The sequence below is a fragment of the Lepidothrix coronata genome, unplaced genomic scaffold, assembly GCF_001604755.1.
Source record: "Lepidothrix coronata isolate B3197 unplaced genomic scaffold, Lepidothrix_coronata-1.0 Scaffold18, whole genome shotgun sequence".
Taxonomy (NCBI): domain Eukaryota; kingdom Metazoa; phylum Chordata; class Aves; order Passeriformes; family Pipridae; genus Lepidothrix; species Lepidothrix coronata.
Window position 1 is genome coordinate 1,086,869 of NW_016690198.1, and position 27,576 is coordinate 1,114,444.

At 39.6% G+C, this 27,576-nt stretch overlaps 1 protein-coding gene across 6 annotated transcripts in view; it reads right to left on the bottom strand.

The window, feature by feature from the left end:
* The window catches only part of PCSK5 (proprotein convertase subtilisin/kexin type 5), a 257,925-nt gene that overhangs the window by 166,862 nt on the left and 63,487 nt on the right, over nucleotides 1-27,576 (bottom strand). For all 6 annotated transcript variants that reach the window (XM_017807261.1, XM_017807263.1, XM_017807264.1 and 3 more), the window contains 2 exons: nucleotides 16,556-16,699; nucleotides 14,265-14,341 (listed from right to left, as the gene is read on the bottom strand). In XM_017807261.1, the coding sequence (XP_017662750.1) occupies nucleotides 14,265-14,341; nucleotides 16,556-16,699 (221 nt within the window). The remainder of the gene's footprint in view (nucleotides 1-14,264; nucleotides 14,342-16,555; nucleotides 16,700-27,576) is intronic.

Here is a 27,576-nt window from a genome sequence, read left to right on the forward strand (position 1 = left end):
AGACGACGAAGGAGGAGGAAGAGGTAGCGGCATAAGGAACAAGCAACACTGTGGAGATAAAAGCTAATTAAACTTGCCTCTGAATGTTTAGAGCAAGAAAATATTCAGAAGTAGTGGAAACAATTTCTAGTAATTTGAAAAGCTTCTGCCATGTAAATAGGCCCTGCATTTCATCAAGTTCATCAAGAAGAGAAAAAGCTTAGGGGACTAGAGCATTTGAAACCCCCAGCTTTTCATGACACTACAGTGTTATAGTTCAGCCCACTTCAACCTGTCACCAATGAGTCTTTTCAGAATGGAAACTTAAGGAAAAAGCAATTTCAGAGTACTTCAATGCAAGCCCATCACAAACAGCTCTGTGCATATGAGTAATTTACTGAGGTTTTCTAAGAGATATGCAGCACAGGAATTACTTTGTAGACAAATGAAGAAAACAGTGAGGGATTGAGCAGGGGTATGTTTTAATAGGCTGTGCTTGAACGGCCTGTTTTTGATAACTGTCAACTTCCTTTCTAAGCATAATTACATATAAATATACTTCCTATGCATAAAGACAAAGTACTGGTATTAAGAAAAAAAACCCAACTTAGTCACTATTATAAATTACAATAGAATTCCAGGGATGCCACACATAACATGAACTAAATTATGTGGTTGGTGGAGATTGAATATTATAGGAATTAACTTTAGGTGTTATAACAATTGTCAAACATCTATGGGGAGCGAAGGAATGGAATTTTAAGTAGCCATTGCTACTTGCAGGAAAATAACTGAGTTGGTATTCATTTTTTGCAGAACTCTTACTTAGTTAATTTTCAAATATTTTCAAAGCGCTCTCTTACACTGGATTACACTTTTAAACAGGGAAATGCGGTATTTAAAGGACCACAATGTAATAACAGCTGGAGAAAAAATGTATTTTAACAGCAATCATCACAAATGCAATTTATTGCATTCCAGAGTAACATCTTCTGTAGTGCAGAAGAAATAATGTTGTAGAGCTGTTCATATATAAATTGTCTCCAATAATCTGAAAGGTGAAAAATACTTTCCAAATTGGCACTAGGGTGGGATGTTGTTCTAGGAACAAATGAATAAAAGGACATATAAAGGAAGTGTCAGAAGTTAAAAGCATAGGCAAGGAAAACATCAATCTTTTGCCTTTAAAACACAACCTGCTACAGCTGAATAGTAAGAATAAAGCTACTTCCCAAAGGAGAAATCTTTGGATATTAACACTGGAGAAAGAGAGAAAGAGTGAATGTGAAAAACAAGTTACACAAATCTCCAATGTGAGATATCAGGAAAAATGCCAAAGACTCGGGTCATCACAAGCAGGATCCTGTTTCTGAGCATCACAGTGTTGTAATGTAGTAACAGCACAGGACTCGAAGGTCTCTTGAGTCAAGGTCCCTAAAGACTTCATGCATGATCATGGGAAGTTACTTTTAGAATAACTTGAAAATATCTATCTCTCATAAATAAAATCAAAGATGACAGCATTAAAACAAACACACGGAACACTTCACATGTCAGGCACACGAATCTTAAACTTAACAGCATGGGTAACAGTAGTGCTGCCTTGCCACTCTCAGTATTTGTTAGCTGTTAGCAGTTAATTTGTCACATATGTTAATTTGTGAAGTTCTGATATAAGCCCAGGAAAGGAATATGCCTCTACAACATAATTAGCATTTTACAGTTTTGTTTTTGTGAGTGGGCAAATTAATCTGAATGTAAAAACAATTATGCATTTTTTCTGCATTTTCTACCAAAGGCAAAACAAACAATGAACAGATGGTCTGACTGGGTCAGTGAAATATGAAACAGAATGAGAAAAGTCTGCAAATAATATATGTAGCCAAGTGTATAGTTTAGCGTATCAAAAATAAAAAGAATCCTTTACTGATATCTTAGTATGCTTTAATCCAAGGGAAAATTTTAATTCAACCTCTTTTCTGGAGGAAAAAAAGACATTGGTGAGAATAAATAAAACAGTTCAATAACCATCAAACAGTAAAACTTTTAGCTGAGCTTTTTTTCTCATACACCCTTTTACATTAATTGTACAGCAACCTTCGTAAGGTGGGCAATCCGATTCTTGTACTCATTCACTAAAGCAAATTACAAGTAAAACCAGTACAGACTAGTTATTGTGCACTGGACCTTCACCTGTTTCACAGCAACATCAAGTCCAGAATTACCCTGGAACAGTATAACACTACCTAATGATATACCTAATGAAAAGTACTATTTTGTCTGCTTTTGAAACTGAAGAATATGAAGCTGCTTAGACTTCCTCTGCCACATAAGCAACATGTTCTTTTTATAACCAAAATCAAGCTGACTGAGAGGCTGCAGAAGGGATGGAAAGTTACAGAACAAGGACAGTTTCATCACATTGCTCATGACATATAGAAAAAAAGGACAAACAAAAGCCCAATTTCAAATCTTGGCTAACAAAAAGGTAAGGGGAACTACTACATTATGCAGATTAATGAGGGAAGGAAGACAAAACCAGGAATGTACTTTTAAAGAAGAAAAAACACTAGAATTACTTTTTGAAAATGGTTAACTTAGCTAATTTTTACACTTGGAATTACTGGTTCAATACAAAAATTAAATTGTCTGTTCCCAGTCTCCAACAGTCTCTGTGACTAGAACACAATCCTAGAACTTAGATTTTGCAGCATCTTAATAACTTTATTGGCTTAACTTTGAGTAACAGTAAAGTAACACTGTATTCTTGCTCAAATAAAGGAATCCTTGAAACTTCCAAGGCAATTGCTAAAAACATCAAATAGAACAAACCACTTTCTCAGTACCATTTCCTTCTTTTCTGGGGCACTATCCCTCTTTCATATATTAACACTGCCAGAAAATAACAGCAGTAAAGTAACCTTTGGGTTACTTTGGGTTAACATTGGGTCATTCAATGCTTCAAGTATCTCTGGCTGAGATCCACTTTGTTTCCACAAAGTAGAAACACCTTGTTTCCTTGGGGAGAAGAAGGAATAAATGTGGGTGTATGGTTGCTCCTCCCTGGTTTTCTTGTAAGGTGGGACACAAACTCTGTTTTAAGCGGAAAGATGTAAAAGTAAGTGTATTTAAATGAGCAAAAATCTTTGCAGACAGCTTCTTATACTATTTTAACCATGTTTTATATTGCCTTAATTTACTCTTGTTCATCTCAAAAATAAAACATTTCTACCTGATATAAGTACATTTAAAAAGAGATTTGAAAAATTACTCCCTACACTAATTCTTCGCATGCAAATAAATGGATAATGAGCATAGTTTAAGGTTTTGCTAATGTTTTTAAAGTCTAAAATTAATCTTAATTTGGGAATAAGGCTATGTATTTGCTATTTCTAAGGAAGTCTGCCAATATTTATCCAAGATACTACTATTCTTAAAAAACACAGGCCTGGACACAATGAATAAAGCTTGTTAGAAAGCTGCTGCTAGAAATTCAAAATGTACCACCTATAGTGAACATTCTTAGGCTTGAGTAAGTTTACTATATACTGGCTTCACCATGTTACCTAGAGAGTAAGCATAAAGAAGAGCTTTGGATGGGTAAAGGTAGTTAATCTGTTTTTTGGAAAAGTGAACTAAACTGTGCAAATTTGCATTTACATCTGCTTGCATTTCATCACCTTTTGTTATAACATGTTTTTCATGGCTAGGCTTCGCAAACAAAGATTTGGGAAGGGCTCTATCCACATTTGTTGCAGGCGCGTTGGTGGCTAAAAAGGCCAATACGAGATAGGCATGTCCGATTGCAAAAGGCACAGCAGAAAGACTCCTTAGCTGGTAAATTCTGCAAGGCACGATTCTTTCTGCGTTGCCTTTTCTCCTCAAGAGTGATCCTGCGTGCTTTCTCAAAAGCATCAGGACCGTTATAGATGGTGTGTCTCCAGACCTCCCGATTGGAGGCCAGAGCAGACCAGTTATGTTGATCAATATGGCCAAGGCTGAGATGTTGTTTCAAGGAGTCCTTGTATCTTTTCTTCGGGGCTCCTCTCTTGCGGCAGCTGGTGGCAAGTTCACCATAAAGCAAGATCTTAGGGAGGCGGTGGTCCTTCATCCTGGAGACATGCCCTGCCCAACACAGCTGTGTTCTCAGTAACATGGCCTCAATACTTGTGATTGCTGCTTGTTCAAGAACAGATGTATTGGTCACATAATCTGACCAGTGGATGTTTAGGATTGTACGGAGGCAGCATAGATGGAAGCGTTCTAGGAGACGCAGGTGGTGGCGGTAGATGACCCATGATTCAGAACCATATAAGAGAGTAGACAGCACAACGGCTTTGTAAACACTGATCTTTGTACTTTTCTTCAGGTGTTTATTTTGTCAAACTCTTTTATGAAGCTTTCCGAAAGCTCTATATGCCTTTGCTATCCTGTTGTCTATCTCCCCGTCAATCTTACCATCCGAGGAGATGAGGCTGCCTAGGTAATTAAACTGCTGGACTGATTTGAGCTCTGATTGGCCAATGGTGATGTGGGGATGATGGGGGACTTCCTGAGGTGCAGGTTGATAGAGAACTTCTGTCTTCTTTAAGCTGACTTCCAGCCCAAAAAGCTCAGCAGCCTCAGCAAAGCAGGATGTTAAACGCTGCAGAGCTGCTTCTGTGGATGAGATGGTTTAAGGTCTTGGTGTGGGCCTTCAGTCGCCTTAGGTAGAATAGGCTTCCATCAGTACAGTATCGAATGTAGATACCATCCTGATCATCGAGGTCTGCCGTGGCCCTTTGGAGCATCATGTTGAAAAAGATTGTGAATAGGGTTGGTGCAAGAACGCAGCCTTGTTTCACACCATTGGTAATTAGAAAGGGCTCAAGAAAGTGCATTGCCATATCTGACTTGGCCATGTTGATCCTCATGGAGTGAGATGATCATTTTAAGGAACTTGGAGGGACAACCTAAACATTCCAAAATCTGCTACAAACCTTTTTTGCTCACAGTATTGAAAGCCTTGGTGAGGTCAACAAAGGTTACATAGAGTCCTTTGTTCTGTTCCCTACACTTCTCTTGCAGTTGTCTGAGAACAAATACCATGTCTGTGGTACTCCTGTTGGCTCTGAAACCACATTGACTTTCAGGTAGAATTTCTTCTGCTATAGTGGGTATTAGTCTGTTCAAGAGTATTCTTGCCAGGATTTTGCCAGCAATGGAGAGCAGAGTAATGCCACGGTAATTTGAACAGTCTGATTTAATTCCTTTCTTCTTAGACAAGGTGATGATGACTGCATCACGAAGGTCTGATGGTAGTTCGCCTAGTTCCCAACAGCGCACCACAAACTCGTGAAATTTGGTATGGAGTGCAAGGCCCCCATGTTTCCAGATTTCAGGTGGAATTCCATCAACCCCAGCTGCCTTGCCGATTTTCACCTGCTCTATGGCCTTGAGGGTTTCTCCTAAAGTGGGGGCAGTATCCAATTCATACTTTACTGGTTGTTGTGTGATGGACTGAATTGCTGTCTTGGACTACACGGTTGGTGCTGAAAAGAGTCTGAAAGTGTTCAGACCATCGATTCAGAATGGAGGTTTTATCTGTTAGAAGCATTTGCCCATCAGTGCTGAGTAGAGGGCTTTGGACCTGGCGTGTAGGCCCATATGCTGTTTTCAAAGCCTCATAGAATCCTTTGTGATCACCTGTATCTGAGCATAATTGAGTTTTTTCAGCTAGATCGATCCACTACTTGTTCTGGATGTCATGGAGTTTCTGCTGGAGTTTGCTGCATGCGAGACGAAAGGCTGTTTTTCTTGTGTGACAGGATGGCAGTGCAAGGTGTGCTTGGTGGGCACAAGTCCTGGATTTCTTGTTTTCATCGAACCAATCTTTGTTCTTCTTGAGGGAGAACCCTAAGGATTCTTCGGAGGATTGCAGGATGCTGTTTTTAATATGGTGCCAAATTGATTCAGGAGAGGAATCTGCAGAAACTGAGGAATGGTTTTCGAGCCTAGTTTGAAGGTTAGCCTGGAATCTCTCTTACTGTGGCTGATTGGAGATTGTTAACAGTCTTAAAAAATAATACTTTTTGGATGTAAGAAAATACTTGTATTCTCATTCTACTGAAGAGGTACCAAGACCTTGAATTGCAAATCGGAGACTAGAAGGAACATCTCTACTAGAATAGTCACAGCTTAACAATTATAACTTCGGAACAAATATTTAAATTGTACACACTTTTCCTTGTTTTGTAAGCAAATCATCATATCACATCTGTAAATCAAGCCAGGAATAAGACTTTGGACTGCAATTTTTTAGCAACTCTGCACGAACTAACTAATTTCATTTAAAGCACTAAGAGGCAGGAATATTTTACTAAGGCAGGAATGTTTTGTTCCACATTAATGCTTTCCCATGGTAGAGGTCCACCCTGTGAATCAGAAGACTTGACACTGCATCCTAATTGAGGATGAAGAAGTGTTTTCGTGATAGCTTCCTGTGTATTTGAAATGTGGTGTATATCTAACATCTGCAGACACCAAAAATTCTTCTGACAAATGTATCTACTGTTGCTAGATGCAATACCAGAAATTATATGAGTTAGAGGAGGTGAAGAGTAAAGATGTTTTTCTACTTTTCTTCTTTTTTTTTTCTATCTGCATTGCCCTGTCTGTTACATGATGCTTTTCACAGACAAATGGACCAGCATAGCAACTGTGGGATCAGCAACTCTGCAACAACTCCACATGTGGATATTTCTCTGGACCAGAAGTCTCTTATACCAGAACACCTCCTACATATGCAAAAACTTATCTCACCACAGAACTGTTCAATCAAGCTTGCAGGAACAGTGCTTCAGATATCTGTTACAATAAAACAGCCTTCCAAAGCTATTAGCTAACAAACTCTTGGAAACTAGTACATTATTAAAAGGCTGGGGTATGGACCTCAGCAGGCAGCTAACTCCCTCCCAGTCTCTTGCTCCCTCTTCCTATTGGGATGGATGGAAGAATTGGAAGAGCAAATCTGAGAAAAACTTGTCATTTGAGATAAAAACAATTCAATAAATAAAGGGGGAAAAAAAAGAAATAAAACATAATTAAGTGAGGCATAGGCAAATACTCAGAATGTTCCACCTGCAGACCTAATGCCCAGTCACTCTCCAGTAAACAGTTCCTTTGGCAAGAATAGTCCCCAGCTTTAGTACTGAGCATGACATTATATCCCATGGGATATCACTTTATTCAGTTGGAATCAATTGTCCCAGCTGTGTCACTTTAAAGCCTCTTGTTCCCCACCAGCCTTCTTGCTTGAGGGGGCATTGTGAGAAACTGAGGCGGCCTTGGTGCTGTGCAAGCACAGTTCAGCATTATCAACACTGGTTTGGTCACAAATATAAAACACAGAACTGTAACTTACACTAACGCCTACATTCTTTCACTGAATCACAGAATCACTGAAGTTCAAAAAGACCTCCAACATCATTGAGGTCAATCTTTGATCTTGGGAACAAGATCATGGCACTAAGCTCCACGTCCAATCATTTCTTGAACACCTTCAGGGATGGTGAATCCACCATCTCACTAAGCAGTCCATTCCAATGTTTAACAATCCATTCCATGCAGAAATTCTTCCTGATATCCAGCCTGAACTTCCTCTGGCACAGCTTGAGGCTATGTCCGCTCATCCTGTCACTAGTTGCCTGATAGAAGAGGCCAACCCCCACCTTGCTACAACCTCCTTTCAGACAATAGTGGAGAGAGATAAGGTCTCCCCTGAGCCTCCTTTTATCCAGACTAAACACCCCCAGCTCCCTCAGTCATTCCTCGTATGGCTTACTCTCTAGGCCCATCACCAGCTTTGTTGTCCATTTCTGGACATGCTCCAGCATCTCAACATTTTTCTGGAACTGAAGGGCCCAGAATAGGAAATAGAAGTCGAGGTGTGACCTTACTAATGCCAAGTACAGGAGGACAATCATTTCCCTAGTCCTGCTGGCCACACATTCTTGATACAAGCCAGGATGCCACTGGACTTCTTGTCCACTGGTTGCTGGCTCATGTTTTGCTGGCTGTTGACCAGCACATCCAGGTTGTTCTCCCTCGGCTGCTTTCCAGTCACTCTTCCTCCAGCCTGTAGTGGTGCCTGGGGTTGTTGTGACCCAAAGGCAGGACCTGGCACCTGGCCTTGTTGAACCTCATACCACTGGCTTTGTCCCATCGATCCAGCCTGTCTTGATCCTCCTCTGCAGAGCCTTCCTACTGTCCAGTGGACCAGTGGACTTGCACCCAACTTGGTGTCATTCACAAATCTACTGAGTGTACACTTGATCCCCTCACACAAATCATCAATAAAGATATTAAACAGGACTGAGCCCAACGCTAAGCCCTGGGGACACCATTAGCGACTGACAGCCAACTGGATGCAGCACCATTCACCACCACTGTTTGGGCCAGGCCATCCATCCAGTTTTTCAACCCAGCGAGGAGTGCACGTGTCCAAGCCATGGACTGTCAGCTTTTACAGGAGAACGCTATGGCAGATAGAATCAAAGGCTTTGCTGAAGTTCAGGTAAACTACATCCACTGCCTTTCCCTGATCCAGTCGGCAGGTCTCCTGGTCATAACAGGAGAACAGGTTGGTCAGGCAGGACTCACCTTTCCTAAACCCATGCTGGCTGGGCCTGATCCCTTGGCAGTCCTGCATGTGCCATATGATTGCACTCAAGATGATCAGTTCCATAACCTAGCCTGGCACTGAGGTCAGGCTAACAGGCCTGCAGATCCTCAGAGCATCCTTCTGGTCCTTCTTGTGGATGGGCATCACACTGGCCATCTTCCAGCCATGTGGGACCTCCCCAGTTAGACAGGACTGATGATAGATGACGGATAGTGGCTTAGTGAGCTATTCCACCAGCTTCTTCACTACCTTTCAATGAATTCCACCCAGTTCCATAGACTTGTGAGTGTCTTAGTGGCATAGCCAGTCACAAAATACTTTCTCCTGAATTAAAGGGGGTCTATTCTTCTCCCTGTCCCTGTCTACCACCTCAGAGAACCAGTTGCCTTGACGTCTTACTGTTAAAGACTGAGGCAAAGAAGGCACTAAGTACTACATAATTTTCTTCAACCCTGGTGATAAAGTTCCCCCACAGGTCCAATAAAGAATGGAGATTTTCCCTGGCTCTTCTTCTGTTGTATTTATAAAAACACATTTTATTATCTTTTACAGCAGCAGCCCGATGGAGTTCCAGTTGACCTTTTGCCTTTCTAATTTTCTCTCTACATGGTCTAACAGTGTCCTTGTACTCTTCCTGAGTTGCCTGCCCCTTCTTCCAAAGGCATAAACCCTCTTTTTATCTCTGAGTTTCTATTCAGCCAGATCAGTCTTCTTCCCTGACAGCTCATCTTTCTGCACATAGGGACAGCCTGCTCCTGTGCCTTTAAGACTTCCATCTTGAAGTATGTCCAGCCTTCCTGGACTTCTTCATTCTTAAGGACTGGTCACCTTAAATTCATGGCCATGAGCCTGCTCTGTTACAGATACCTTCTGTACTTTGGTATTTTATCTTCCATTCCACATCTTGTGTTTCATAAGCTTTTGTAATGACAGTATATTATGAGTCATTATTTATCCTGATTTATGTTTTTCGTCCACACCAATATATAGCAGCTGGAGATACCTGAGGGGCTTGAGAAATATCCTTTTATTTAAAAATCTCCACACTTCTGCGCAATGAAAAGGCAAATAAAACAGAAAACAAAACCTTCCCAAAAATATTTTGCATCAGAGAAAACAATCCAAAATTTGCAGTTTGCTAAGAATCCTAATTGAAGTCCATTAAATTTGTAGTGACACTGAGACACACTAGACACCTGATATTCAGTCACTGGTACCTGGAAATAACCATACTACACTCAGTGTAAGCATTTGATCTATTAACTGAAATACAAATACATGTAAGTTAATTCTCTAGCCTCAGTTACCTTCCCATTAAGGAATATTTCTGCGCTATCAGAGGTGCTTTTCTTACAATCAACTGACAGGTCACACTCTGCCAGTTGACAACATCACTGAGTGCTTTGTTTTTTAAGCATCCAGAGACTGGAGAAAGTCAAGATGAACAGCCAGGGTACAGAAAAAAAGCAGACATGATAGAGATTCCTTCTGAAAAAAGGCTGTTGCCTAAGCACTGACACCTTAAGCCAACTTATTTCCAGTCTCCTTATACATCTTCATCACTGCCTCTCCCAGGTCCTCCTTGCAAGTGTGAGCCTTGGGACCTGCAGCTCAGTCCTGTTTGAAAGTCTTGTGCAGACACAAGCAAAAAAAGTAGAGATTAGTACGAAAAATTGCTCGAGTCTTTTGTTTTGAATAGCCATTGGACTGCAGAATTGATTTTTAGAAAGCGCAAGATGGTGCAGCAGTGCTTCTCCATACAGTTTATCTCCCCTTCAGTTCTTTCTGCAGCAATAGCAATAGGTGCATAACAGCAGCCAAAATGCGTAAACCGCAGAGAGAGGTAGTCCCAGTTGTCAGCACTCCTTTCCACACTGCTGCTGTGGGAACTTTCTGAGATGTACTTTCAAGCCAGTATTGAGAGGTTTCAGGCTCCCTGTGTTTGTGTGCTCAGTTCTTCAGGTGTCTGCACTCAATAGTGTCACAGCAGTAAATGAAGCTTTTTAATCTTCTTTTATTGACCATCCAGGAGGAAATAGAAGCTGATCTTCCTGTCAAATATTTTGTATCTTTTTTTTTTGTGAGATAAGACGTAAAGTTGTCCCCATATCGCAAAGTTTAGACAGAAAAACTTGTGTTTCTAATGATTTTTGAACAACAAGAATTGTTGGATCTAACACTCATTAAAAGACAATTTAGAAGGTTTTTGAGTAAGTTATTTATGTAGTGGGATGTATCACTGAAAAATGTTGAAGAGGCATCCAAAGAGTGACTCAGTATCTCCAAAACAGAAAAACCAGCTTACTTACTTTTTCTTACGTAAGTTTAACAAGAAGTGCGCTAAAGTCAACGGGTATTATTTAAGAGAGCTTTTTCAAAAGGTCTTCTTTTTATAAAAGCACCTGTCACCATAGCAAGACCTAAGCTTTGTAATATAATCCCTGAGAAATTTATCATGAAACAGAAAAACTCATTTGTGTTTAGCTGAAACAGAAAAATGTTTAATACTATGAATATTACTGCTTTATTCCTGAAGCTATACAATGGGCACTGTACCATTTCAGTGATCCCATCTGCACTCTGCCTACGGACCTGTGACTGACAATGCTTAGTTTTTTAAATATAGATGTTAGCAGATAACAGTGGAATAACAGAAAAAAAAAATAAAGCAGCTGTACTCTGCAGTAAACCAAAACAAGATGCTTTGCATAGCAGGAATGACTTAATCCACAGCTGACTGCTGTCTTTAGCCTCTGAGCAATAGGGAACTCTAGGCCTGTACCATTTACAAGCTTCATGATTTGCTGCCAATTTGTAGAAACCAAAGTAAACTTCTGGCAGGACTCCTGCATACCATAGTAGTTAAAGAAACTATCATCCCACCCTGATTTTACAAGCCTTGAAAGATTAGTCTAATGCTTATTTCTACCCTCCTACACTACTTAGGTAATAGAAAGTTTAATGTAAAACCTTCAAAATATAATTTTGGAAAGTGCCACTCTGGTGTTTACACTGAAGCAATCTACACTTAATTTTTTCTCATTTCTTTTCCTCACCCATTAGCCTCAGCTGATTAAAAGCGAAAAGCTAGCACACAGACCCAGTACCCTGATATTTCACAGCTGCATGAAAAGCTGTCCAGAGACACTTGCTTATTTTTACAGCCATTCTTTTTACTCTTTATCATCCCATCCCTTAAGGTTGGATTATAAAATGAGGCAGAATAAACTAGATAAATGCACCATAAAATAATGGTGCATTTGTACATCCCACCTTTACTGGAAGACAAAAATCACCATTATGCAATGTTGTCCAGTTGCTATAGCAGGAAGCAGGAATCAACCAAACCAATTTACACATTATGACATCTTTGCAAAACATGGCTTTCAGAATGTTCCCTGGTTGTGTTTAGCTCCAAGCACAACTTAAGTATCTAATGCCAAATAATCACATGTGCTGGACAATCTGAACCTTGCCCCAATTTCTGAAGATATTTTAGACACAAAAAATATATACTGGCTGTTAGTAGTGCCTGTGTGGTATTTTTAATTCCTGTTGAGTTCAGGGGCAACTGGGGAAAAAGGGTGACATCTGCAAAAGTTGAAGATGGTTAGGTGCTGTTTACCAGGCTCAGCATATCTGCTTATTGGAAACATTGAGCCTCTAAGCAGAGGTTACAGGCTGCCAAGTAATCTTACTCTGAAAACATGTTCCATGTATCCTCTGTGTCCAAAAGCTGATTCTACACTGACACTGTACCTCCTGATAACACTGACAAAGCTCAGTACAGCACAGCTTCTGTCCTCCCACCACCATATTTCACTGCAGGACCTTGAGAGCTGGGCAGTAAAAGCATTCAAGAGGGATGCAGGGTATGAAAACTAAAATCCCCCAGCTCTAGGAGAGAAATTAATCAGTCCAAATTCACTTAAATTTGGATGTCTCCAAGTGTGCCCTCTCATGTCCCAACTCCAAGAAGAGCAACATCTTCACACAGATGAGCCAGAATGTGTCCCTGAAGTGTGTGCAGAAATAGGTGGGTGGTGGACAGCAAGAGAGAGGGATGTGCTGTGATGCAAACCAGCAGCTCAGCTGAGGAGTACTCGCAGAGAGCCAGGCTGATTGTCCCATCTTTTCTCAAAACTCCTTGGAAGTCACTGATGGCAAATGCCTGTCCATCACATTCAGTTTGGTGGACATCAATCACAGGCACTCAGGGCATTGTCAGACAGTCACCTCAGTTCTCTGCAACTGGCACTTCCAGCAAGAGATTCAGGCGATTTTTCCCACCTGTGTCAGTCTCACTCTCCTCTGACCTCAGGCTGAGCTGAATGCAGCTGAGCTGCCTGGCCTGACTTAAAATGCAATTTGCTGTTACTGCTGTTGGCAGCATAGTTTTCATCATGATTCACTCTGGAGAACTGCACAAAGGCTGGGGAGAGGAGAAAAGTGCAAATATCAGATGAGTGGAGGTTACTACCCCTTTGTGGTAATCATGCAGCCACAGTTCTGCTCTTCCAACACTGTTTACAGGGCTCTAATACAGATATGTAGTTCAAAGCTAGGGCTGATGCTAAAGGGGTCAATCATACAAACTAGTTGTTGCAGCATGCTGAGATGAAATGCCTGCATCTCTGGGCTGTAAACAACTTTTGTTCCTCTATTCATACTTTGTTTTCAAATAACTAGCACGTTTATCATTACCCTGTTGGTAGTCCTCAGACCTCTCATAAGCCATGTCAAAGATATCTTTTATTAATCACAAAATATTGCTTTCCATAATTAAAAAAACAACCCAAACTTCAAGAAAACAAAATGCACAGTCATTATATTAAAAACTAGTAGGATTCTCCTTCCCCCAAATGATGCAATTCCACAGAAAGGTATTTCTTTCTGCCAAGCACCTAGTTAAGAAAATGTAACCAACAAATACTGCCTTCAAACACCTACGAAGGCAGAAAAGTGGCCCAATTCCTGAGGTGAGGTGTCCTCCCAGAATTTCCCCCAGCCTTCAACACAGCACATCCAAAGAGCAATGTTGGAATAAGAAACATTGGGAAGCAGAGCTCTGAAGGGGATATATGTCATTCATGGAGATATCTCCAACTAGTTATGTGACACAGATATTGCCACTTCTGGGTTTATAAGGTTTCTATCAAACTCCACATGAAAAATCTCCTTCACTTTAAAAGACACCATTAGATGGGAAAAAACCCCCAGCCTCAATTAACTTGTCTACTTCTTCAATACACAGAGTCTACTAAGTTCAAGAAGGTCAGAAACTAAGACAGTTGTCACACATAACCCCCCAATAACTCAATGAAATGATATCAGAGAAAAGTCAGAGTCATCCCATATATTCTGCCTCCCAAGGGGATTGAATATGGTTCATTTTGCATGCCCAGAACTCTCAGACTAATTTTTATGTGTTTTCAGGTGGCTTCAAATGCTTTCAAAGAGTCATACAATGTGCATGGAAGACAAAAATAAGTATTTCAGAAAAAAATTAAAGCAAATCATTCTGCTTTATGAGGAATCAAGTTTTATAGACTTTCACAGAAGAATTGGTAATTTCTACCTGATAACTTGGATCGAAAATGTCAAGAGTGTCATAGTGCCTTACTTGTTCTCGTTGCTGGCATCATATCGAGGCATAGGGTCAAAATCATTTCCATTAACATCAAAACTGGCTTGTGAATCCTGTAGCCAATAAGAGAAAGAAAATCAGTTTCTCATTAAGTAGCCATTGACTTATGTGGCCTATACACTCTTCAGCAGGTTCCTACAACAGAGTAGTCAAGCTAACTAACATTTATCTTGCTTTATGATGACTGTGTGTTTTAGTAAAGGATTATATATTTAATAATTATGGGATTTATATATTTTATTTTAAGTCTGGAAAACAGAGAAGGATAACAAATGCTCTGAAAAACTATAGTTCCAACATTAGAGAAGAAATACAAAATGGTTTTTCATTTAACCAGAAGACTACATTTCTTCTAAGAACCTTTTGGAAGTTAAGAGAGTTCATTCTCAAAACTAGGATTTTGGTAAATGTTTTAAGATTCAAGAAATTATCCGCACAGCAGTGACCAAAATTTCAGCCACTGTTTCAAGGAATAAAAATAATATAATTTTGTTAAGGATATTGTTATAAAATTGCACCTTGAAATGCAACACAAATTGTCTCCCCATTTCCCCTGAAGCATAACTGTTTCAAATATTTGCAAGATATCTCTGTCTTTTTATTCCATATTTACCAGTATTCTTACAGCTGAAAATACAGACAAAATAGTTCCTGGTTTGTATGCATCCCACTAATAGATGTGGTAGCATGTGGTATGCAAGCAGACATTTTAAAACTCTTCTGTGTTCAAAACCAGTTACCATATCCACATCAAATACTCCTGTTTGCAGCCACACCACCCATAATCTGACATCCAGAAGGTATTTGTGATCAAACAAGCAATGCATATTGCTTTGGGGGAATTCCTTGTTGGTGTGAGGAAACGGAGAGAGGAGGTGGTAAGGAAATAAATAGTTGCTTTAAATTCAGTGGAAAGACATTACTGGAATGAGGTGATATATGATACAATCTAGGCCATTCACTGAGGAGGTAAAATTTTATCTGCTTTGTTTAAATAATGTCACATATTAAAACGAAAAATGTGTCATGCATTAGGAGCAAACATACATTGACAAATCGGTCAATTGCCTGCCATCCTCCAAGCTGAGTTCCATGTGTAGCATGGGAAGGGATACAGATGTAAATAGGGCCAATTTAAAATAAGTGGCTTTAACCTGTGGACATCATTGTTAAAGACGTTCTTTTTACCTTCACCTCTCTAATGCTCTATCAAGATGATAAGCTTACTGACAAAATGCATGTGTTCATGGCTCTTTAACACGACTTATATCTGTAATGGGAGTGAAGGTATATGCATGCCTTGCACTGGTCACCTTCATCAGTCCAGCTCAATCCAAATATAGTTGCTTGATTTCTTACCTTGTGTGTATGTACATCATGAACACTTTATTTCAGACAAACCATAAAGCCCTCATGGTCACATGCTTTCAGATAATGCCTACTCCCAAAGGATAAGACAAATCACACCAGCACAGTGTGGTCCTGATGCTCTGAACAGCTTCAAACTCTGACACTAACACAAGAAGTCACCCACTAGAGAAGCAGCTTCTCCTTATGTTACCCAGCCTCCAAGTTACATTAAACCAATCATCTAAATGTGGTGAACCACAAGCAAAAGAAAACCTCCTGAGGCAACATGAGACACAGGACACAGAAAACAAAGGACACAGCTCTATCACAAATTGTGAAGGACTTGGTAGTGTTAAGATATATGCACTAGAAAGACTACAAGATATTCTACACTTGTTTTTAACTGAGTGAATCATAAGTGGTCATGTACTTTTCCTTTTTGTTTCTAGAAGTAAGATAAATAGCTTTAAAAATGAATACACAGAAGGATTACTGTAAAATTACTGTCTTTGAGAGAAGCTACTGTCTCACTGACTAAACGTATTGGCCAAAAATGAACTTCAGATGTACGCATTAACTGAAAAGCAGTGTATTCCAGTTCTATGTTCTGAGAGTGTGAGCATATTAAGTAAAAAAAATTGTAGAAGAGAGAAAAAATATTCAAAAATTGGTTCCTGTCCTTCAGAAATTCAGGACAAGAGGCATCCAGATATTAAATATGTTCAGACTGAATACAGTGTTAACTAAAACAATACAGATGACCAAAAATTGTTTTCCTTCCTCCCATTGGTGTTAACATTTGAGGAAACACTTGATTGATTCTTCCTCCTTCTCTCCTGCCTCTCTCCATCTTTCCAGAAGCTAATTTTTTCTGAGTAACAACACAGCAGAAAACCAGGACTCTTGTGGACACTCACATAATTCTGCATCAAGTCTGGATGGTTTCTTTCGATGCCGTCATCTAGGATGGTGACCACAACATTCTTTCCAGTGTAACCTCTCTTCCAAGCACCTACTATATTCATATCTGACTGGCAATGGTGGGTGTTATCACTGCAGTGCTGGGGAGAGAAGAGGAGACAAAGATGTCGGATATTGCAGATTACTGAGCATTGAGGGGTTGAGACATTATTCTACTTACATTAACATTACCATTTATATTGGCACATGAACATACTGTTTGGAAAAGCATCTATACAACATCAATACCTTTATAGACAGAAAACAACTTGAAAGAAATGCAAATTATATGAAAACTGCTCATCTTGCTTACTTCTCTTTCAAATTACTCTTCATGTTAAGCAATAAAAAAGGGAAGCTGTACTGAATCGCTAGAAGCCATGTGTAAAACAAAGCATCTATTCCTGGCTGTTAAGCATGATCATTTTGAAATTTTATTTTTTTTTTCAGAAAAACAAACCATATGTGGATAAAAGTAGACAAATGCCTGTACAAACATGGTAATGAAAAAAAACCCTTGCTTTTTGGAGCTTACATGCTGTACAATTTAGTCAGACAGTTTGGAAACTAATCCAGGTTAGCTTCCATGTAAAAAGAAGGCTTTTGGCAGGTTTTGCGCAGTATCAGTAGGAGATAAACAGCAGTTAAGAACCTGTAACAAAAACAACACTCTGAAAAACTTGCAACTTAGGGAGTTGGATGAACTGTGGATAGTGTAGATTGAAAGCAGCCTGGGGTACGGCTTTCAGAGCAATGAAGTCCAGTGTGGTGGAGAAAGTAAGTTTAGGGTCCATTAAAACTGGAAGTCTCCTCCTTGACATGAATGCACCCAGCCCACGTGAAGAAACCTGGCTTGCTGTGGCAATGAGACATGACCTCCAGGTATTTGTAACACCTCATTAGTGACTCTAACCCAGATGCAGAGGCCCACCTGGTGAAGTGAGTTCAGGGAGCCCCTCATCAGTACTGCTTTCTTTTAGCTTCTCCAGGCTCAGACAGAGCAACAGGCAAAAACATAAAAGAGATGGGGTGCAGAGAAGGGGAAAGGCAAAGGGTGGGAGGAAGAAAAAAAATTTAAAAAGAAACATCGCAGTAACAGTGGCCACAGAGCATGCTCCATCTCACTTCCTGCCCCACTGCCTAATGTCCCCACTTTAGCCTCATGTCTTGTCTCTCTACAGTATATAAGGAGTATAAATACATTCCAAGGGGTGCACTCCACCTTGATTTAGTCTTCCCGTCTTCTCCCAAATGTGAGCACACTGAAGAACTGTTAGACATCCCACGTGCAAATTGACATCAGATTACTATTAAGTCATAATTTTCCCCCTCCTTTTTCTCCACTTTACCACTCGACCCAGATGATTTAAGAGTGGTTATTTGCTATTACTAAAGCAAGATTATATATTAGGCACTATACGTACATATACATATATATATATATACACATATATATATGTACAGAGCATAAAGTCTCTCTCATGGTCTTTCCCTTGTGCCTTCAAATATCTGTCTGTCTCTGTCTATTTATCCCCACACAAAGGAGCCTGAAGGACTTCAGAGACCAGTTCCAAGGAATGTGTAGGTCATTCTCAACACTTCTGTTCTCTGTCTTGCTTGGAAATGCTCATGCTGCTGGCTTTATGAAATTAGTTACAGTCTAAATCCGCCATCTCTACACTCAGTGTAATGTCTGTACACGAGGATTTCTAATGCACAAACAAGATGGTTAAATTAATTTAATGTTTCCGAGTACCTATGTCTTTTTCAAAATGTTACTAAAGCAGGCATCAGAAAATACCTGCAAAAGTATTAATATCATCCCTCACATTTCACTGATGTTAAGACAAGGAGACAAGAAGGTGGAAGCATCAGCCTCCTGCCACACGGTACACTCAAGAGTGAGCTACAACAGGCAATCAGCACTGCTGGCTCTGACCTCCAGTCGGGTTTACTGGGCCATGACACTGTGCCTTTTTATCCCCTTCTCTGAAATGCCAAATGACCCTTTGCTCACTGTCTTGTCCTCTCTTCCTATGGGATGAACTTGTTATTTTGCTTCCATGCCAGCTAAACCACACAGGCTGAGCAAGCATATGGGTGTTTTAATCCTCATTCCCTTGCAAGCACTTTGGATCTCCATGAGGTCACCACTATTTCCCTTAATGAGTCCATTCACTCTCCTTACATGAATTTCTACTTTTGTGGTGGTAACCAAAGGGGGCTTTGCTACACGCATGAAGACAAACACAATACACATCTCTTGCTTTACTGTGTGCTCTGATGATTCTCTCTGACACACGAGGTCAAATTGATACTTAAATTGTCTTGCTCTGCTCCAAGACTGGGCAGAAATCTAGTTTAAACAAAATCTTTCTGCATTAAAGAAATTGCAGGGGTAAAGCAGATTTAACTGTGGGCCCACTTATAACTTTGGATCACAGCATATGTAACATACAGATACAAAACACAAAGGCAGCAGAAAAGCATCCAAATGGGAGCAGTTCAACAGTAGATGAAGAGTTCAGTTACTATGGTTAAAATACCTAACTTCTTCTCACATCCTATTTAAAATAGCATCTTTGGCTTTTTTTCCCCTCTGTTCCCTACTTCTCTTCCTCCTACCAATTATTTACGTTTTTTTCTGCCTGTTTCTAGCCTTGTTTTTCTCTTCCAATACTGTCTTTTACCACTGAAATGCCCATTTTGTTTAGTTCAACATCTGATCTCAGATTCCCACCTTTTAACCACAAACTATACCTTCCTCCAGATTGGTGTCAGATAAATGAGAATGGGCACTTTCCTTTCAAAGCAGTCAGATTTGTCTTTAATCAGGAACACTTTAAATCTTGGAGTGCAATTACTCTTTAAGAACTATCTAATATGGTATAGATATGCCATTACACATTGAACAGCACCTAAGATGCCATCTATTACTTAGTTTCCCTTACACTCTTTCCTGTCTCCTTGTATTGGTTTTGGCTGGGATAGAGTTAATTCTCTTCACAATGGCTAGTATGATTCTGTGTTTTGGATTTTTGATGAACATAGTGTTGATAAAACAGGGATGTTTTAGTAATTTTTTAGCAGTGCTTATCAGAGCCAAGGCCTTTTTTTCTCCTCACACCAATCCCTCAGTGAGGAGGCTGGGGATGGGCAAGAAGTTGGAAGGGGACACAGATGGGACAGCTGACCGCAACTGACAAAAAGGATATTCCAGACCACAGGGTGTCATGCTCAGCACATAGAGCTGGGGGGGAGAAGCACAAAGGGGGAAATGTTCTGAGTTCATGGCATTTGTCTTTCCAAGTCAATGTTACACATGATGGAGGCCTGCTGTCCTGGAGATGGCTGAACCCTTGGGAAGTGGTGAATGAATTCCCTGTTTTGTTTTGCTAGTGTGTCCAGCTTTAGCTTTCCTTATTAAACTGTTTTTATCTTGACACATGAGTTTTCTTGCTTTTATCCTTCCAATCCTCCCCCCGATCCCACTGGTGAATGAGTGAGCGAGCTACTGCATGGTGCTTAGTTGCTGGGTTGGGTTAAAACTCCTCTTTCCTTCAAAAAACATTTCCTGTAAGGAAATTTTCTAGGTTCCATTATATAATTTTTCTTTAACCACATGCTGCTTCTTTACCACCAATCCAAATTACATTATCACAGTGTTAGCAGAAGGCTGTTTCTTAATTAATTTGGAAGTACTGTTTCAATTTACAGTGTTATCCAAATAAAAAATATTAAATATCTGTCATGATAACAAAAGTTATGTGATCCAGAGTGACTGAATTTTGTATCAATGGGCAAGTACTCAGTTTTATGGCTCATTTTCCTGTTTTCTTTTTTAGAATCAAACCAAACCTTGTCATGATACCGTACAAATACAGAGTGGTTGGAAGATTTTATTAGATCGGTTAACCTTTGAACTGTTGTTTTCTGAATTTTAAAGGGAACAGTATAAAACAGATTATTCTACTGAATATTTCTGCTCTCAAAACAGATAAAATAACTGAGAAATTTCCTGCACTAGTACCATAACTAGGCAACTGGATTAAGTCAGCACTATTTCAACATACATTGTTGTCATCTATTGCCTGGAGAATACCATCAAAAGGAATAAACAATCTCTCGCCCAGTTACGTAGAGTAATTATATTGAGATTTTTAAAAGGCATTCAAAGGATGATGTTTTTCTTTGGACTGTTTAAATGGAAAACATTAATGATACAATAATTGGTATTTAATCAAAACTATGTGCAAGGGTGAAAGACGCTTGAAATACACACAGGAAGGAAGAAGGACATTGTATGAAAAATTGCAAATGTTTAACATTTCTTATACTTGAAATTCAGGGCTTATGAGCATAAAAAGAAAAAATCTCTCTTACTCTAGATGTATCTTTGATATCTTTTGACAGACAATTTGGAAGCCTGCCTTTTTGCAATTAACAAGCAGACAATATTAGAAAGGTTTTCTGAAGTTTGCATGTTGAACTCAGTATCAGACATGGGCTTGGATTCTCATAGCTATTTTGTGAAACTAGCCTATGGCCACTATCATTATCCTAATGCTTCTCGTCTGTTGCACTAATTTTTGTGGTTGGAGCCTTGGTATATTCAGTTAGGGATCAGGAACAGAACTGAAAACTGAAAAACCAAGTAACATATCAATGGTCAAAATATTTTTCAATTCCAGAGATTAAAATCAAATTACAATAACAATGACTAAAATTCTGTTCTGTCTTTTCCAATGCCTGTTAGTCTATAAAAACAGAGTAGAAACAGAAGTTTCTAATCCTGTGGCATGCAGTCTCTCAGAAATAGCATATTGTGCTCTCTGAAGTCTTCATGAAGTACCTTGCAATGATTTCCTGTGGTTTTTGAGTTACAAGGACTTCTTTGACAAGATTTAGTCAATACGTAAGGAGATACAGAGAAACACAATAAGATGAAAGACACAATTTTAAAGACCAATTGTGAGTTTGACAAATCTTGGATCCCATTCAGTGGAACTGTGCTTCTGATCCCAGGAAAGCTCTGAAATACTAGTACCCAGTCAGGGATTAGAAAAGATAGACTCATTGTGTATTGAGAAGAACATGAGCAACAAAAACAACAACAAAGTCTGGTTTCATTAGAGTAGTAATTAAATGGTCTTCAGCACAGATAGAAACAAGAATACTACAGTCACGTTCTCTACATTAGGGTGTTACGTCAGCTACTAACCTGCAAGCATGGAGAGGGCAGAAGTTGCACAAGACCACTCATAGAGGAAGGACAATCAAGGACCTATGGCTTGACTTTGATCAACACAAGCAGAGAGAAAGGGGACACACAAGGCAGATTCTGACATTTTGTGGAGTTAAAGAAGTGATCATCTATCTCTTGTTTGAAGGTAATGCAATGTGCAGCATTTGGCACTCTTCGCTGGTCCAAGCAAATGCATAGGCAGAAAAGTTTATAAGCTTTTTAGTAGAGGAGACATCCTAATGCTACATTCAGCTTTCTGAGGTACAGGTTTGAGCAGTTTTAAGTTAAAACCTGCCAATTATTCTTTTTTCCTGTAAAAAAAGAGAAATAATATCTTTTTTATTATGTGCTTTATGGGATCCAATTTTAAAGTGGAATGAAAGAAGCAAGCAGGGTTGTAACCGAGAAAGTTGGAAAGGCAGGCTCCTTTTTAAAATGGCTCGCCTAATGTAACAGAAATCATGATAACAGGCTTTGAAGAGCTTCTTGTCCTGTAAAGACAATGTGAACTAATGAAATGATTTTTTGGCTTCTCTAGAGTAAGCACCTGAAAGTTACATTTTCTAAATATTAAAATAATGTTTCTTTTAAAAAGTATTTCTCCCATTTTTTTTTTTTTTTTATCAAAAAACAGAAGATGAAATAAGGATTTTTCGAAGAAGAAGGTATACTTGTAGAATTTTTTTTTAATTTTTTCAGACATAATCTGATACTTAGTTCATGATAAACAGTAGTTGCTAACTGCATGGGAAAAGTATTTTCTTGAGTTACGTCTTTAAATAATTTCTGATTGTTGCCACACACTATATTTGTAAACTCTAACAGGAGTGGGCAGATAATATAAAGTCTGATTCATCTCAAATAAAAGATTATTTTGCACTTATTATATCCGACTTCTGGAGTCATGCTTTACTGAATTACTACTTTTTTTTTTATCTGCGTATATCAAGAGAAATATTTCAACACTGCATCATATTAAACACCAATTTATTGCTTGTGCAACTTCAGAGGGTTAATCTAATTTATTTCAGAGATTAATTTGGTCCTTAAGCGTTATTTATTCGTTAACAAAAAAAATATAAGTAGACACAAATAAAACAATCACAGACATATATTACTTTTGCTTGTTTAAACAATGAAGGAGAACAGCAAATTAGTATTAGAAAATATCTGATGGCTGTAGTGAGACAAGAATAATTTACAAGCCTATATATATTGGATTTTACAGTGAAAAATAAGGAGCTCATAAATGTTACTCTTTGGCTCTGATTAAACTGCTATTCTTAACAAAAATAGAAAAATTCATAATGTGTTAAATTTTTATTCAAGACAATTCCATCACTTTTTCATCACTGGCACTTTTTAAAAGTCAATAATGGTGTTTTTTTCTGTAAACTGTGTACTGGTTTAAATACCAGCTAATTCAGGGAAGCCCTGTATGTCCATGTTCCACAGGCTGATGACAGCACACTCTTTTTAGGAGTGGGAACCCCTCCACTTCTAGTCTTCAGACAGCAAAGTTTCTCTCCCAGCTGCAATTTCGTCTAATATCACTTCTTTCCACATGGGCCATGGCTCTGAATGCTTGTACCTAACTTTTAAGGACTGTTGCACTAATGCAGTCCTATTTTTTCTGTTTTATGTTGTGGTCTGGCCCCTCTGACCCATGAGGCAATAGCCTGGTGACATCTGGTGTTAATGGTGGAACGTCCTGGGGGGACAACGAGGGAGAGAGGGACAATGAGAGGGAGGGATGAGGGACAATGAGAGGGAGGGATGTGAGACAACAGGACTTGTTCAGTAGGCTGAAGGAAAGATGCATGTCTCAAGGAACAGAAGTGGCTAGGAAATGCAGGGCACTTATAGGTCAGAATATGATGACAGCCCCATCTTCCATTGTTAGTAATGGAGAAGGAGTTTTTCCCTGTTGTAGGCATGTGGCATTCCTGAGGTTCGAACTGTTTCACAGCACCTTCAGTTCAGCAATAAACATCTCTGCTACTTGATACCTAGAAGCCTTTTCCCCAAGAACCATAAAAAGCCATCAGGTTATTGTACCCTTGGTCCCATTATTTGCTGGGTTGGTATACTACAGGAGATTATAACTTGCCAGAGGACAAACCTTTTGCTCTTGAAACTACTCTCTTGAGACAGAAGTATAAAAATCACTTCATACCCTCCTTAAACTGCCTTATAGAAATGTTTAGTCTAACACGGGAAATGCATGCTGTGCAACTTTATCAATAGTAGAGAATCAGACTAAGATAAATGGCTGCTATTTTAGTTTGCATATAGGGAAGTAAGTGCTGTAGGCACCAATGGGCTTTTCACCATTTGACCACGCTATGGCTGATGAATGCAAGGCCCACTGTGTAATGTAAGAGAAACCTGGGAAGATACGGCCAAACCACCAGAGGGGGTGGCTAGTTACATTTTGCAGATGAGATCATACTGCAGAAATGAGAGACCCAACCTAGAGAAATCTAGGGAGACCTGGGAAGAAAAGGGAAAAGCTATTCAAGAATAAAAAAAAAAACAAACTCAAAAGTTTTGCAAAAGATAGGGAAGTATCACACAATTACTCTTCCTACTGTCTCAGGAAATTTGACTAAATTTCAGCTGATTAAATTTTAAAGTTCTTCTGCCATGCTGAAGAAGGTTAGTCTAGAGATATATGACACAGCTGTGCATGAAGAGTTGTGCAAAATAGACAGCGAAGTTAAAAATGTTGCCAAAATTGCAGTGTCTTACAGGAAATCCCATCAGAGTATCAGGATTCAAGCTATCTCAGAAAATACAGATATTGCAGAAAGGTTCTGGAGAAATCCAACGTATTTGCACACTTTTTATGGAGAATGGAACACAGACCAATATCTAGTAAAAGGACTTTAGGGACTTGGGGAGCTGCTACTAAACAAAAACCTGACTTTATTACTAAAGACACATAGATGGCATTGACTGCAGCAGTGCTATGAAGGAACTTCTCCCACTTGCATATAAAATCAATTTTCCTGGTACTACAGTTACAAACTGCTCTTCGTATTTCTTATGTTACAATGCTCTCTGCATTCTCCTTTGTCATTCCCACCATCGTTATGCATATCTTCTGTGATTCCTGTCAGTTGGCCTTCTGACTCAGCTTACTCCATTTTCACAACTGAGAGGTAAATGGATCTTCTTTTTCCTCGTTGTTTTGTTTCTCCTACTGACTCTGCTGCATAACTGGAAATACTATTTTAAAATGAATGTGTGCAAAAATACATTGCAAAGTTAGAAACGCTCTTCCAAGTAAAAGGGGGCATTCTCAGGGAAATATAATGGACCTCCAGTAAACTACTTGTTTTTTTTCAACTACTATGTTCTACCGTAGAAACAAACCATGTTACAAAAATGTTTTTGCTTATTTTAAAACTGCAGTGAGATCTTTGGATCCATTAGAGACTAAGTATGAATCTGTAAGCATTTAATAATGTAGTCACTCATAAGTAAGCTAACAGAAGATGTGACATAACAGTTTGTACTTTGAATCCATTATGATGGCTTAACATACAGTTTTAGTCATTTTCTTTAAGGAAATGTTACTTACCATGAACAATTATTATGTCTCAAATCTTAGGAGGCTCCAGTGCTTCCCTGTAGTTCAGGAAAGATGAAACTATGTTCTTATATAGCACATTCTCAAATCTGATGACAGAAAAGTTAGTAGAGTGGAAAGTATGGATAGCAACAGAGACAGTGATCTGGATCACTTATGAAGGTGAAGGTGTGTGTTATAGGTTATAAATCTGAGAGGTGAATTTTTCTTTCCCTGCTTCACTGTAAGAAAAAATGGAGTTGGAATAGGAAGGGGAAAGGGGAGGTATAGCCAGCTGAGCTGCATTCCTAGCTAATGGCCCACTCGAAGGTTGGAGTGAGGGGGGAAAGGAGTTTGAGATTTTGGGGGTAGCTGGCCGCTCTTAGGGAGGAGAGGTCGGACGGCTAAGTTCTCTTGCCGGGACGGAGACAGGGACTGTGTCCGGGCATTTCTGGAGGAAAAGCCTGGGAGCCAGTCTTTCTGGTTCTTTCGTCCTGGTGAGGCCTGACCACCAGCCTTGCACCGCCACTGCCTCGTGACTCCAGCCGGGACCTACTGGGTTTTTCATCAGAGAGGTCTGTGCTTGCTGGGAGAGAAGGGGAGAGTCTTGGAACACCGTCATCTCAGAACAACAGTGAGTCCCATTGAGGGTGGACTGCTTTTTTTCCTTCCGCCCTTCTCCCACTGGGGGGAAGGGTCTCCGTTTTCCTTTAGGCTTCTCCCATGATCCAAGACCACCCCTCAGACCCCCTCCCTGCGTGGTGACCACCAGAGCCCAACAGTGCCCCCCCTGCAGGCCATGATTAGGACTGTGCTCAAGGACAGAGAAGTATTCATTCAGACTTTTTTTTCTGGTTTTTGGTTTTTTTTTTTGAAGGGGACTTTTGGGTACAGGACTACTGTCTAGTTTTGTTTGTGTTCTGTTACTGTTTTTGCCAACATACATATATCTTTTAATAACGGGTTGTTATTTCTTCTGTTTTTTTCCACACTTCCTCGATTAAAGCCCCTTAATTTTGAATTTACAATTGCTGAGAGAGAGAAGTTTGGTCTATCTCATATCTCATCCTCTTTAGCAAACATTCCAGTCCCTTCAGACTGAGACAGTGTATTTGTAACATAATTTTATAGAAAATCATATATAAAATTATGCCCTGTAGTTGATTGAGAGTGCAAGGCATAAAATGAGAGTGTACAGAAACACAGTAGTGGTTAAAACATGTATCACTGTACTGATGTTTCACAAAGGATGTTATTGGAAAATGAGCAATGAGTTGTTGCTTGTTTTCTTGATGCTTGTTTTCTGAAATAAGTGCTGTAAACACAACTTACAAAGATTTTTAACAAGCTCAAAGAACTTATTGTATCTGACAGGTGAAGACACGACTTGATCGCAGCATGCAAGTAACTCAACAGAGATGATATTTTTGAAGGCCAAGTATTTATTTAATCTAGTAGAGAATGCCCTAACAAGTACAGAGCAAGATAAATATGCAACTAAAAGGTGTAAGATTTTTAATAGTAAATCATTAAGACAATGCTCAATCAAACCAGAGAATTAACCAGAGCAGTTCAGATCCTGATGCTGGCTCTAAAGCATCTCTGCTGGGACTAAAGCAGTTCTGTGTCAAGAACTCCACAGAAGCCTCAGTAAGGAGTATGATATGGGAGAAATAAACTTTTTTCTGCCATTTGACTATATTCAAATCCTTTGAGAGAAAGCTTCAGCTTATGCAGTTTCATGCTGGCTTAAATATCATCATCATCATGGCCAGTCTTCGTGAATGAAGATTTGGGAAAGGTCTCTACCCACATTTGTTACAAGCGCGCTGGTGATACAGGGCTTTGCAAATGCGGGTAAGGCCTTCGAGCCTGCGCAATGGATTTTTTAGGTGAGACACAGCGTGCGCTGAACTGAGCCCACCCTTTAATCCTGAGGTTCATCTGCCGGGGCCAAGCGAGCTTGGACGGTGGCAGCGAGGTCCTCAGGACGTAGGTTTGTTTAGAGTGACCTTCTCTTAGACGGACGACCTTACAGGGCTGAATGAACTCCATCTGCCCGGGTTTAGAGTTGTCCTTCTCTTCTGTGTGTTCTGGGACTCCCCTCTCAACTCCCATGATGGCACTGTCTGCACAGGCAAAGCTCCCATTCTCTCGCT